A 14,901-nucleotide genomic window follows, 5' to 3' on the forward strand; every position below is an offset into this window, starting at 1 on the left:
GTATGGTATGTATGACTTTTTTTCTTTTTCTGTATTGATGCAAATGTTCTAAGAAATGATCATGGTGATGAATATACAACTATGTGATGATATTGTGAGTTACTGATTATATACCAAGAATGGAATGATCATATGGTAAGAATGTTTGGGTATGTTATGTTTAAAAAAAAATTGAACATGAAAAAGTATATCATGGCAAAAAAGACCAATAGTCTCAGTTAAGTTTAACGATCCAGGGCTTAGATGCAGATAAGCGTTATAGGGAATGGGAAGTCACACTACACTTTTTTCTTTTCTTTTTTACATGGCCAGGCACTGGGAATCGAACCCAGGTCCTCGGGCTTGGCAGGCGAGCATTCTTACCTGCTGAGCCACCGTGGCCCACCCACACTACACTTTTTTGAACCACTTTATTACACGGTGTGGCTATTATCAGGAAGCCCAAGAAAAAGAAAATGATTGTGAGCAGATCCATAAAACTGCATAAAAAACTTTCAGTCGTAAGAATTCCTAGATGGAAAAGCTGAAATAATCAGATATGACATTAGCTGAAAACAACTATAATATGGTAATGCACGAGACAATCACAGAAATACAGTTATCTTTCATTTATAGAAAATGGCACATAAAATGAATGTCATAGGTAATTTAAAATTCTGGTTACCAACTGTCACAGCCAACAGGAGCCTAAGGAGACAATGACTAAATGTAATGTGGTTCCCTGAATGGGATCTTGGAACAGAAATAATAAGGAAAACTATGTGCTGGGGTGGGGGCTATCTTTGTACTATCTGCTCAAATTTTCTGTATATTTAAAACTGTTCTAAAATTTAAGTTTATTTTTTTTTAAATTTCAGTTACCTTAGAGCTACCACATATCCTACATCTCTGTAAGCAAAAGTCGCAACTACTTTTGATCATTAGTGACTGATGCACAGTATTTATAAATATTAGGCAAAGAGATGATTGAATATTATATTTTTAAACAGATTAATATTTTCTTTGTATCCAATTAACATTGTGATATCCTAATAAATATTGCCATAAAAAGATTATTTGATCTTCTTTGGTTTGTTTAAAGACCTAGCTATTTTTTGTAAATTTTAAGTAAAAGAATTTGCTATAGATTATAAAAGAAACTTCCAGCCTAAGTTACCAAAATCTCACACTAAAACATCATCTCTCCACATTCTAATACCTAAATATCGTGAAGTAAAAAGAAACAATTTCAAGAATGCATGCAAACATTAGCTAAATGTTTTTAAAAGAAACTTACCTGACAAATTTTTTCCCAGATCTCATCACAGCCAGCTTTTTCCTGAAAGCTTAATGCCAGATCATAGTTCTCAGCTTCTGACCAAACAATTAAAGTATCCTGTTTAAAATTAAAGATTTCTACATCATTTCACTAGTAATTAAATAACTCTAAGCATAAATAAAAATCAAGAGTACAGGAAACACCACAGCAATAACAAATGCCCTCTGGTAAGTACAACATAAAACAAATGACATTGTAAAACTATACTTGGTCATCATCTGAAACTCTGGAAATGTACTGGCAATGCAATAGTAGCTTTGGCACTAAAAATAAAATTGAGCAATTTTCTAAAACAAAAAACATGAAACCAGAGATTAGCAGTCCCTGGCTCATGTTACAAGATAATGTTTATGGGAATGCTAGCCATTTTTTATCAAAACTGTAATGCAGACGCTCCAACCATCAACTTTCTGTTGTTTCTTGAAAGTCACTTTCATTCATTCACTAATGCCCTACATGTCTATCTTTCCCTTTTAGCTGGTTCTCAAATGGTGGCAAGTAAGCTAACTAAAAGCTGAAAATATGTTGAGGTTAAATCTCTTTTTAAAAAACATCTGTAAAGCCTTCAGGATCTTAAGGAACATAAAACAATGGTGAAATGAAGCCACTCACCCTTACTATAAGTGCTACCAGCAGTACTCAGTTCAGCAGCTTGGGCCGTAGGGAGCCCAGAGTTCAAATAAGCTCTTTCCTAGAATGTCCTCAATTAAATCCCTACCAAACAGTGAGGCAGTGAGTTACACTCTTAGGAAAAGGTGGTCAACTCGCACATACACAAATGTTTAAACACTGAAAGCACTGAACAACGCTCAAATGAAAGGGACAATCTTTTTTTTTAAAGGACACATGATAATTAAGGTTCAATATGGTTAAAACTTGATTCTCAAAAAATACACATGAATTGAATTTATATCCTAATTACAAAAAATATTATAAATAAAATGTAAAACATTTTATATTTAACAGTTGTTCATGACTAGTACTTAGAAAGTTATAACCTGATTAAGAAACATAAAAGTATAAGCAAGCCCCAGATTAATAAAAAGCTTTCAAAATTAAAAATATTTGAGCACTTTTTAGTCCTAACTAGTAAAAGCAAATCAATAAACACTTTTTAATTAATAAAGGGCTCAGATTAATACTTCCTATTTGCAGTGGAATCTGGGATTCTAGAATACAATGTAACCTGTATTCTACCTCCTACCTGGCTTTGCATCATGAAAGTGAAATTTACCACCAGAGTAATCATTCTGAAATTTTACCAGGCCACTTTTTCGCCTAAAAATTTTATTGGCTCCTAATCATGTACAGAAGAGATGTTCAAATCTTTAAAAAACAAAACAAAACAAAACAAAACATAAGAACTCCTTTTAAAAACAAATAAGGAACCCCATGTATAAAAGAAAAAAAAAAACAGAGCTGTTCTGCTTAAAGCCTGGTTAAAGTCCTAAGGTACCCACTCTGGCTTCCTGTACCCCCTCTCTCTCAATTGGAGTCTAGGGCTTTTCTCAAAACAGTTTCATAAACAGAGGTCTCTAAAACTTCTTTTGGCTGTCTACCTCAAATTACTATATACAGTTGATTCTTATTATTCCCAGATTTCAAAATGCAAACTAACCTACTCACTAAGATTCATTTTTATGACATTCACAGATATGGGTAAAGAGGAAAAAATTTGAGTTGCCCAATGAACATATTCCCAATTGAGGTCGAATAAAGCACAACTGCCTTCTCGTTTTAGCTCTTATAGTTTAACGTGTTCTTTTCATGTTATATTTAGTGTCACAGTTTTTTGTGTGCTTTTTGCTGATGATCTCTGTGTCTAAAATGGTCCCCCAGAAGGGTTGTCTAGTATTCCTAATCATAAGAAAATAGTGATGTACCTCAAAGAGAAAATGTTAGATAAGTGTCATTCAGGCATGAGTTACAGTGCTGTTGGCCATGAATTTAATGTCAATGATCATCTACATATTAAATAAGGTGTCTTCAAACAGAAACACACATTAAAACAAGGTTATGTGTTGATTAGATGATCGAAATGTTGTAAACGAAGGTTCACAGGAAATATCTCTATATTTCCCCTAGGAGAAATGGTTTAGTATTCACTAATTAACTGTTCATGGCAACTTTACAGAACATAACTACTGCAAATAGTGAGCATCAAATGCATTATATTTAAGAATATATTATCAGTATAGTAATACTTTGTAAGATACTCAAATAGAAACAAAAAGACTTTTATACAGATAAGATAATGGCTCCATATGATTATTAGTTAACATTTCAAGACCCAATATCCACCTAGGGCATTGTATGCCATAAATGACAATGAATAAAAATCTATATTTAAAAATCACCCTTTTAATAATTCAGAACTTTTTAAGAGGGGACAACTTCTTGTCAGATCTATTACATCACTGTTTCTGTTCTGTCACATGTCCTACAGATTACAATAGGAGTGTAAACGTCAGTTTGACCATTTTCTTGTTGCTTACTTGCATTTACATTGTTTTCAAGTGACATGCTTCTTTTTAAGACACTTTTACATTTTATTAGGATAGGTTACTTTAAACTGGAAAATACCTACAAATAAGTTATCTAAATACATAGGCTATAATAATTCATGTTGTGTGGGGGACACTTCTCATGGACATAGTTTTGACTCTTGACCACCTGATATACTGTTTATTAAATAGTAGAAAAGCTCAATTTATTTTTTCTTTTGATGAAATATATAAATAGGTTTCTTTTTCTCAAACTCCAATACTTCATACTATGCATTCCATTTTGGAGATCACTTGTAATATAAGATGAAATCCCAAACTCTTTATCCAGGCATATAAGACCCTCTCCAACCCACCTTCTGAAAAGGTCCAGGTACTGAAGTCTGAATGAAAGTAACTGAGCCCCCTTTTTCATCACTCGTTTCTTTTTTCTTTCCTTGCCATCTTTAACCTAAGCTCTCTTCCCTGTGTCAGACAAAACCCCAGAAACTAAATGGGATTAGATTTAGAACCTCTTTACAATGTGCAAAGATTGACCTTGGGAGATAGGTAAAAATACACGTCTATACCTCTCTTCTGGGGAGAGGTCTGGGGTGAGGCCTAAGAATGCTTATTTTTAAAAAGTCTCAGGTAATTATTTTATATCAAATTTGAGAAACTGACTTTAGTGTATCTTTGGTTGATTAAAAAGGGGTGAGGAAATGCTATCTATCAGAGTAGGGGCCTTCCAAGCTCTACATAGTTACATCAAAGGATACATCACATTCTTTCAACTTATTCCCCATTCCAACCCCTCATTGCCTCAGTAAAAAAATATCCAAAAGAAACACTGCTTAAAACTACTTATTCCAAGGGTCAGAGTAAAGTTCCTAGGGGAAGAAGGCACAGAGCTGGCACAAGAACATTTAAAACAATAAAAAGTGTCAAATGGCAGGGTCTCTCCTGCATATTCAAAAAGCTTAGCTACAGTCAACTTTAATTTTTCATAGCAAAGTCTGTTTTCAGCATGTACTTTGCTATTATATCTTTTTTTTTTTGAGGGGTGGGTGGGATGGGGGGGTGCGTGGTCTGGGAATTGAACCTGGGTCTCCCACATGGAAGGTGAGCATTCTACCACTAAACCACCTGTGCACCCTGTACTATTATATTTCTTGATCATTTGTGCTTGGCATATAGTTTCATTTCTTTGGGATATTATTAATACCTCTGCTGGAAGCCAGAAAAGCTTGAGAGATTTCTGTAAAATCAGAACATTTTATCACCACTGTGTCCCTATAAAAATCAGATTTAAAATGAATTTATAGAAGATCAGAACAAATCAGTTTTATCTGGTCTGGCCCTCTGAAACAAAGAGAAAGGTTGCCTGATCCCAGAATGGAAGCGGGGCATGGGCTCAAGAATTTTTAGCTGTTACCAAATCAGGTTTTCACAAGGCAATTATATTATATGGAATAGTTGGTTTCAAACACACATGTAAAAATACATTCCAGAGCCAAATACTGTTTAAATCAAAGGTTCTTAATCCAGGGTCTAAATGCCATCTTAAAATTGTATTTAAAATTAGTATATCAATGTGACTGTGCGATTGTGAAAACCTTGTGTCTGATGCTCCTTTTATCCACCTTGTCAACAGATGAGTAGAACATATGGAATAAAAATAAATAATTGGGGGAACAAATGTTAAAATAAATTTAGTTTGAAATGCTAAAAAAAAACAACAAACAACATAGTATAATACATGTTGGGGAAAGGATCCACGGTTTTAAAATCATAGTCACAAAAACATCTATGACACATTAAAAGGATCTGATAAACCAGTGGATTAACTTCTATTTCTCCCCATGGTACTGATACACTTCATTAACACGAATAACATTCAGACTCATGAGCTATTCGAGATCCTACAATTTGCCAGGTTAACATTGTCTTTGCTCCTAACCACTAAATTCAGTACATACAAAGCTAAAGTTTTTCAAAATGAATACTTACTTAAAAAAAAAAAAAGGGACAGAGGACAAACCAAAATATCCACATATTTACAGAACTTAATTTCCAGACTCAAAATCAATCCCACACTACTGTTGTTTTATATAATGTCCACTTCCCTCATCATCATGAGTAAGTCAGTGTCTTACTAATTTTGCATTCCCACAGAACCACCAAGTGTCTCCATCACAGTAGACACCCTCATCATGGTGTAGGGTCAGATTTTCCATGTGACAATTTAGAAGTATCAAATAAATAAGTAAAATAATTTTAAGGCTTCAAAAATGTTCCAATACTGATCACTCCCCCCACCCCTCCTCTAGCTAGTGTGTCAGATCTGTAGCAGAAAAATAAGCAAAGACTTGTCCATTCAAAGTAACTTGATTTCTTCTGGATTAAAATACTCCAGGACTTAAGTTTATTCTAGATCCATGCTGTCCAATACATGAGGCTACTGAGCATGTGAAATGTGGGTAGTCTGACTGAGATGCTCTGTACATGAAATCCAGTGAATTTCAAGGATGTGAAATGTCTTAATATTTTTTATATTTGTTACATATCGAGATGACAGTATTTTGAATCTACTGGTGTAAACAAGATATATTATTAAAATAAAAAAAATATTAAAGTCTGAAAATGGGTGAGATTAGCCAGACAAACACTGGAGCACCTAATCCTCTAGTGATTTCTTCAGTAAACTTTTTCTGGGAAGAATATAAAGAAAGTTATAGTATAGTGTACCTTATAGTTCAAGACAGACTTAGGATGACACCGGTTTTAAGCAGTAGTAATAACTTATCCTTCCCCAAATCTGTAATATATTCTGATAAAATGTGAATAATGTGGGACTAGAATTTGGACTAGCCATAGTACTCCAATGCCCACTATTTCTGGGACATTGGGCAAATATTTAACCTGTGTACTTTTCTCAATGAAAAACGGGAAAATCGTGCCTACAGATTATATTAATATGAATATACTTTCTTTTTGTCCTTGTCATGTGCCAGTACGGTGGTAAGCATTTTCATACTTTAACCTATCTTATGAAGAAGGGAGTACTCCATTTTATAGAAGAGGAAACTAAGGTTAGAAAGAAAATTCACTCAAAAATCACACAGCTAGAAGTAAAGGAATTCAAAATCTAAGACTGCCTAACTCTAAAACAGATTGTCCTGCTACTATGTCACATATGAAATAACATGAACAAATTCTAAAAGAATGCAAAGTTTTACTAACTTGCTTCCAGGCTTCTCCCCCGCGGCATTATATTTGTCTAGGCGTCTGTCTAGACTTCTAAATAAGAAAGACCTTCCCTATCTGATTTCCAAAGATTCCTCCTTAGTTCCTGTCTCAAACCACCATCCAGAATATCTCTCTCATCCACCAACATGCCCAATTTTTCCCACCTATTCATTCACCCCTATTCATGCACCCAAACTACAATTCAAAGTGCAGAGCAGATTCTACTCATTACCAATTCATGCTGTCATTGCAAAACTCTGTCTTGTACACACATTAATCCATTCCCCACAAGGACACTTCGGCTTTCTTTTCAGCAAATTCTCTAGATGAACCCCAACATTCTCAATTAATTAGATTATTTTGCCAATTAAGTGACAGATACAAAAAGATACAATCATTTTCACCTCTATATACCTTCATCTCAGTGGTACTCCTCTAATCAAAACCTAGAATGCTCTCAATCTTTCTTTTGGAGGATATGAAAAGGCCTGTAGCTGACTGATCCGTCCTGCTTTCCTTAAATTCTATTCTCCCTTGGTTTGGAAGACAATACATTTTCCTGATTCTCTGTTCTTTCCAATTGCTTATTTTTCCTCTCAATGTCTTCATTCTTCTTGATCACCAACATCCAATCCATGAGGCATGTCCTATCAACTCTATTTTAACATATACATCAAATCCACCAGCCTCTTTGCATCACTACTGCCATCACAGTAATTCAATCCAACATTATCTCTTGCTTGGAGTATACTGCATCTTCCAACTAGTTCTGCTCCACTTCTTTTATTGCTCTTCTCCAATGATTTGGGATTACATCATTCCTCTGCTGAAAACCCTTCAAAAACTTTCAACTACACTTAAAAAATCTAAACCAAATACAATGAATAAGAAAGCCATAAGGCACACTCAAACAGGTATTTTGAATAAATGTGGACATTCAACAAGGCTCAGTCTTAAGTCCTGATCTTTTCTTCAATTTATATGTACTCCCCTTTTGCAGCTAAAAATAGCATTTGATGAGTCTCAAGCTAGAATTCCCTGCCCCAAACTTTTATGCTATCTCTAGCCCCAGATAGTCATTATAAACCATTCCATTTACTTTGAGTTCAAAGCCTAAATGAAAAAAGCAAGGCACAGAATAGTACATAATTTGCTACCATTTACACCAATAAATGGAGGAATATATATGTGATTGTATACAAAACCTCTGGGAAGATACATAAGAAACTGTTAACTCTGGCAAGGGTAATTATATGGATGGAGTTTATGGTGGAAAGATCTCATTAATTTTTTTTTGCAATTTTGACTATGTGAATGTATTACCTTTTCAAAATAAGGTTGTTTGCTTGTTCTGTTCGTTTGTTTTTTTTAAATAAACAAGACTTAAACCAAATGATTACTCTAAACCTGATTCCCTTCTCAACTTTCCAGCTCTTGGCTCAAGATTCAAAAACATTACCAGTGACCATTAATTCCTTCCCTTTCATATTTAATCATTCACCAAATCTTTTAGTACTTTCTTGAAAATACACTGGAATTCTTTCCAATTTCTTTAACATATTTTTATTTTCTCATATCTGCATTACAAAAGGTCTTAGTCTTACCACCCCAAACTCTTCTAGGCCACCTCCCCTCCCACACACACCAATTAATTATTCATGACGTTGCCACATTTGCTTCCTAAAACACAGTATCACTTTCATCATGTGAGGTCTCTACTCAAGAGCCATATGATAATAGCTACCTTTTGTTTAGCAAACCAAGCTTTCAAATAAGGAACATCTGCTTCCAGTAAGCTTAATACCTTCTATAGCAGGTGCACTACTTCCTTCCCTACTACAGTTCTTTCAGCAAACCGCATCAAGGAATGAAGCTTTTCCTAATGATATCAGCCCACATCAGCCTATTCCTTTCCTAGTCTTCTACCGCCCAAGTTTGTGGATTTTGTGTTGGCACATACCTGCTCTTTAATTTCAGTCACTAAGTCTCTGTGTCTTAGTTGTCTTACTTGTGCAATGTTTTCATCGAGCACTGGATTAAAACAGAACTTTATCACCTATTTTAATATCATTTGTAATTGTTTCACTGTCTTTTCTCCCAATAAAACCAAGGACAAGGACTTCCCTTACACTTCTCTCTTAATCCCAAAAGCATACAACTCTTAAATATAAAAGGCACACATCCTTCTGACTGCTTTTGATTTTAGTCAAGATCAATGAGGTGGTTTAAATAACTTAAAATTTTAACACAAGTATCAGGCACTTTGATTCACGTTGCACCTAATCTACTCATGTCATTCTCTTTCCAATGTTTGTTTAAACACTTAAAGAGTTTATTAGCTCTTCTAGTGTAAGTTCATATTCTCCTTTCCTTTAACTACTTCAATACTGCATACAGTATGCAAAAAAGTGATATGAATCAATAATAACCTATTCATCATTCAGTCATTTGACATGCAACTCGATTCATTCTAATTTTTTTTAAGCCTGCAATTCAGTATTGGCTTTTTTAAAAGGTACATTTTGAGCTCACATTCAGTACCTAGCTTCACTGCAATATTAAAAGAAGAATGCTTAATATTCCTCTCTGGAATTATCCTATGTATTTTTTTTTAATACCCTTTTTTTTTTTTTTTGGCATGGGCAGGTACTAGGAATCGAATCCAGGTCTCTGGTATAGTGGGCGAGAATTCTGTCACTGAGCCACCGTTGCACTGCCCCTATGTATTTTAAGAGGAAAAATATCCTATTAACTATGGATGTCTTGTTGAGTCATTCTTCAAGTTTTTTATTAAAAACCCACCCACTAATGAACAACATACTTCAGGTAAATTTGGAAATGAATAGCTTTCTAGACTAATTTATTGAATGACTTAAATAACATTTAGAGAAAATAATTCCAATGAATTTAGAAAAATATTAATTCATGTAACTGGTAAAAATGCAAACTGAACATCAAGATTATGGTAAAAATATTTAAAAAATCCTATTACAAAAAAACTAAATTTAGCGTAACCTCTACATGACTGATTTCCATCAGAAAAGTATATTCAACTTAAATATAGAGAAAAAAAGTAAACCTATTCACATAGGTTTTCATTCTTCTGAACAAACTTTCCCACATACTTCTCATTGCCAAAGAGTTCTCTTATATTCTGTTATCTATTAAATTAAAAAAAGGGATAAAAGCCTTAATAGTATATCATTTACGTGTGATTAGCTACAAAATACATTTTGCTAATAACATAAAATTTTTAATAAAGCACATTTTTCTCCAATATTTTATATGTTCAATGTATACAAAAATGCTATTTATCTAGAATTAATTTTCACAACATTACATATGAAACTATGTCCCACAATTAAAAAATAAAGGTTCTAAAGTATTCAGGAACTATCATGTAGATTTGTACTTAAAAGGAATGATTTTATATGCAAACTTCTATAATATGAGCATTTCAATCATTGTAACAGTTAAAGGACCTTGTACCTAATCTGCAAGAAATCCATATTATGGCTAATTTGTAAGGAATTGCTAATACTTAGTTCCACTTATATTCATGCAGATGGGAAAAAAAATCCAAATCACCAAAAAATACTAGTATTTCTTTTCTCACAAAAAAAAGCAAACAAACTTAAAGTGCAATTCACTATAAAGACAGAGTAACCATCTGACTGGCTGACTTAGAAATCAAATTTTCTAAATGTCTGCCTTAAAATGTTGAAGGTATGGAAATCATCTTCAGGTGTTCAATTCAGAGCAAATGTATAATATAATTCTCCAGCAAAAAAAGACACATTTTCCAAGGAGAGAAATATTGGTTGACAGTTGAAAATTTTAAATACCTTACAGAACTGATTAAGGTTTGCATACATAAAACAATTATTCAAAAGAAGTAATGTGCAACAGACATAATTTTATTTCTCTGTGAAGTATTTATTTCTGGGCATCTAAATTTTCATTAACAATAACATAATGGACTTTGAAGATATGTTGTAAATATAATCATATAATAATTACTTTCCTTCAAAAATATCAGCCATATTCACCTTACACCACGGACTTGCACACGTGAATTAACCGAAATGCCTAACAATAGGTGTATTATCATACATCAAAATACTATACTGGGTGCCTGGGTGGTTCAGTGGTTAGAATGCTTGCCTTTCAGGTTCGATTCCCAGACCATGAACCCAAAAAGAAAAAAAAATACTATACAGTGATTAAAAAGAAAACTAGACCTACACTGTTAAACATCAATAAAACTTCAAAATAATGTTGAGTGAAAAAAGCAAGTTGCAGAATGCATTTAAGAGTATGATTCTGTGCAAAGTTAAAAAACACAAAACACTACATACTGTTTACAAATACATACCCATGCACAAAAGTATAAAAGCATGTACAGAAAGCACATAACTTCAGAATAGTGGTTACTTTTGACAATGATGGATAATGGAAGAAATGCGATAAGTACAACAGGGACTTCACTCTGTCCTTAACTTTCAACATTACAAAAAAATTTGAAAACAAATACTGTATAAAGCTAACATTTGTTTAAAACCTGCTGGTGTTACAGAGACACCCATTTTATTATTCTTTGTAATTTTCTATTTTGAAATAATTTACGATAAAAAAGAAAATACTCAGAGACTAAAGAAAAAATTCAATCATTGCTGCCATACTTAGGTTAAGTAAGCAGACACACTAAAACAATTAACACAGCATTTCTTTACCCTAATAAGGCAATAAACGTTAACAGAAAATGTTACATACAGCAATGCACACTTTTATAAAGCATCCACTGCTTATATCTAAAGTTCATAACAATTAAAGGACAGAATTAAATGCTTCTACTACAAAAACTCTACCTCTGCTGCGTCAAAGGATCTCATCCCATACCTCAAACAGGCTTTCCTTGCGTTAAATAGTATTTCTTTGAATTTTCTTTTATGCTATTTCCTTCAAATGTGATTCAGAACAAAAGGTTTACTATAGAGGGTATAGAGGAGACCTGACTAACTGTAGTTAAATAAGACTAACGAATATGTTGTATTCTAATATAAACTAACAGTGGCTCAATCCAAACATGATAAATTACTCCCAGTAAAAATTTTTCACTCTGCAGTCTGAAACTTCTAACCTACAAGGGAAACAAACAGACCAAGTGTATCAAACATGTTTTTCTCATCAGGAAAGCTTTTCCATCTTTGTCTTATTAATACTCCCTGATCCCAGATGAAGTCTTTCAAATTAAAGACTACTTGCCTGTTGTTTCTGATACGCAGTGTTTGGATTTATCTTTGATTCCAAGAGTAGAGATCCTGAAAGATGAGAAATAATACATCATTAATTTCAATCCTGAATAGAAAATAAGACTACACATTAAAAATAAAAAACACAAATAGTGAACGCCAATGTAAACTTTGGACTATAACTTAATTAACAGTGTAATTATTTTATCAATTACATCAAAGTGACCACATTAATGCAAAAATTAATAATAGGGAAAACTGGGTATGTATGGGGGAGGAGTATATGGAAACTTGCATTTTCTCTGTGATTTTCTATAAACCTACAATTTCTTTAATAAAAAAATACACTTTTCATGCCACTTTACATCAATTACGGATTCCAATTCACATTTTTCTGTGTGGATCGAGGCTTCACAGTTAATTTAGAATATAATCTTTACTCCCATATGAGGAAAAGTAGATGACTATTAAAGTTTTATTGAAATAAAATTTTAAGGTCTAACAGACCACTTGCAGCCAAGCTCTTATAGTTACTTTATTGCATTTTCAGTTTAGCAAACAAAATAAATTACAAAGGCCCTGACAGGAATCTTAGTGCTTGGTACAGAAATTGCAGAACTGTATTTATCCTTCTTTTATCAACAACAAACGAAGGACACCTCATATAAGTGACCAGGACTATTTAAAAACAAAAAAAAGAGAGAAAGTGCAAACCAAGTTACAGATAAATCTAAGATTTGTTACTTTTCTATTATCTACATATACCAGTTGCTCAAATCCAGGCGGTCAGACTATGCTGTAAAATAGTTTAATTATGCTTCTACGTTTTGTAATTTTAAAATATTTCGCGACTCGTACAATGAACCAATGAATACGCGTTTACAATCTGCTCTGGAGTCCTAGCTTGATGGTGTAAAGGATCCACTTTTCCATAGCCGACTCCACAAAAGCTGCCTTGAGGGATCCCGACTAATACCGTGTGCTTGTGCGTTCATGTATCGTGGCAACAGTCTAAACTAACCCCAGGAAAAGGTGCCTTTTGGTTTTCCCCAGCACTTACCGACTGAGGCAACTGGCACCCGTTAGTAAAATCCGGTTTAAAAAAAAGTAAATGACACCTAGAAAGAAAAGTTCTACCTTTTGCACTAGACATATAATTGTTAAGGAACTTCCTCCCTTTTCTCTCACACTCTGCCCCCTTCAAAAAAAGGAGGGATTGGAGAGGAAGGAGTCAATCCCGAACAGGGATGGGGGCGGGGGTGTAGAGAATTGGCGTACCACAGAGGATAAACCCGGTTAAAGCGGTTTGTTTTTAACCATGCACAAATGCAGGCACAAAACCAACGCACTATCCCACGAGGGGTGGTAACTGTAATTGGGCCCCAGCCTAAAACCCTGGGCTCTAACCAAACAGGAAGCACTGTCCCCTATTCTGCAGCTCTCATAACCTTACCGTCGGACTCTGCCCGAACCAACAGAGACATCCCCTTGAGCTCCTCCACATATGTGGAGGAGACGTGCCCGGTGCCTCGGTCGTCCCATTGCCGGTCTTCGTTCAGGGTATAGACCTTCACTCGCCGCCGCGTATCCGACATGGTGGCGGCTGTCCCCACCGTTTCAGCCGCCGCCTTCGCGTTCGCCTCGAACGCGCCCCTCACTCTTGAGAGACGGTAACGGCGGTGGCGGCAGGGGCGGCGGCGGCTCCGGAGAGGCCCGGGTTCACCATGGCTCCAAGGGTTCTGCCGCGAGAAGGAGTGACGAGCCACCGAGACTCCTCGGACCGGAGGCCCCGCTACCTCTCACTTCACCCTCGCACACACCCACTCTTCCCTCCCTTTACCCCCCAGAGAGGTCGCTCGCTCTCCCACCGCCGTCACCGCCGCCGCGGTAACCACTACAGATCCGCCATCTTGTAACCCGATTCTCTCTGCCTTTCTCTTCCTCCTCCAGCAAGCTCGCACGGGCTGTCCTAGCAGGGGCTACGGCGGCCGAAGAGTCTAACGCGCGACGCCTCCGCTTCTGCACGCTTACCGAGCAGACCGGGTTTGGCGCTCTCGCGTGGCTGGATGAAACGCTAAAGTGGGAGGGCCTAAGTGGGACTTCCTCTTCTCTCGCCCCGCCTGTTGACGCAGGATCTCGGCCGGGAAGCGATTCTCGCGAATTGGCGTTTCTGGTAGCTGCGCGAGGCTCCGCTTGGTGGGAAGCGGTCGAGTTCTACTCACGGATGGAGCTTTGGCCAGTCGCTGGCGGTGGCCGGTTTGCGACCAGTCGTAGGGCCCAAGTTAGAGGAAGAAGCTAAACAAACTGGGAAGCATTCAGACTTGGACGGGACTAACCCGGAGCAAAAAGGAAGGAAATGCACACTCCTAATGGAAGCTCGCCCTGTCCGCTCCCACGAGAAAAGGTGTTATACCTTGTTTTGTGAAAACAAAGAAACTACGTGTCTTTTAAACCGACCTGAAACCTAGTAAAATTCTTTATAGAATTGAGCATCTGCTTAAGCATGAGGAGGTATTCTCCGGCTCTCCAGGCGATTTTAACGTACAAAAGCGTGCTGCCAATTTCCTATTTCCCGCCAAAGCATTTCGTTGTTAGGCTT

The 14,901-nt window shown here is 35.8% G+C and overlaps 1 protein-coding gene across 2 annotated transcripts in view; it reads right to left on the reverse strand.

The window, feature by feature from the left end:
* PPP4R3B (protein phosphatase 4 regulatory subunit 3B) overlaps positions 1-14,324 on the reverse strand; it is an 85,685-nt gene extending 71,361 nt beyond the window's left edge. Inside the window, exons 1-4 of one of the 2 annotated variants that reach the window (XM_077134268.1) lie at positions 14,143-14,323; positions 13,756-14,041; positions 12,316-12,371; positions 1,277-1,375 (exon numbers count right to left, since the gene is read on the reverse strand). In XM_077134268.1, the coding sequence (XP_076990383.1) occupies positions 1,277-1,375; positions 12,316-12,371; positions 13,756-13,897 (297 nt within the window). In that variant the 5' untranslated portion in view covers positions 13,898-14,041; positions 14,143-14,323. Of the gene's footprint in view, positions 1-1,276; positions 1,376-12,315; positions 12,372-13,755 lie in introns of both variants that reach the window. The other variant, XM_077134269.1, reaches the window with a different exon arrangement.
* Between the last annotated feature and the right edge of the window lie 577 nt (positions 14,325-14,901).

The sequence above is a fragment of the Tamandua tetradactyla genome, chromosome 17 (genome assembly GCF_023851605.1).
Source record: "Tamandua tetradactyla isolate mTamTet1 chromosome 17, mTamTet1.pri, whole genome shotgun sequence".
Classification (NCBI taxonomy): Eukaryota; Metazoa; Chordata; class Mammalia; order Pilosa; family Myrmecophagidae; genus Tamandua; species Tamandua tetradactyla.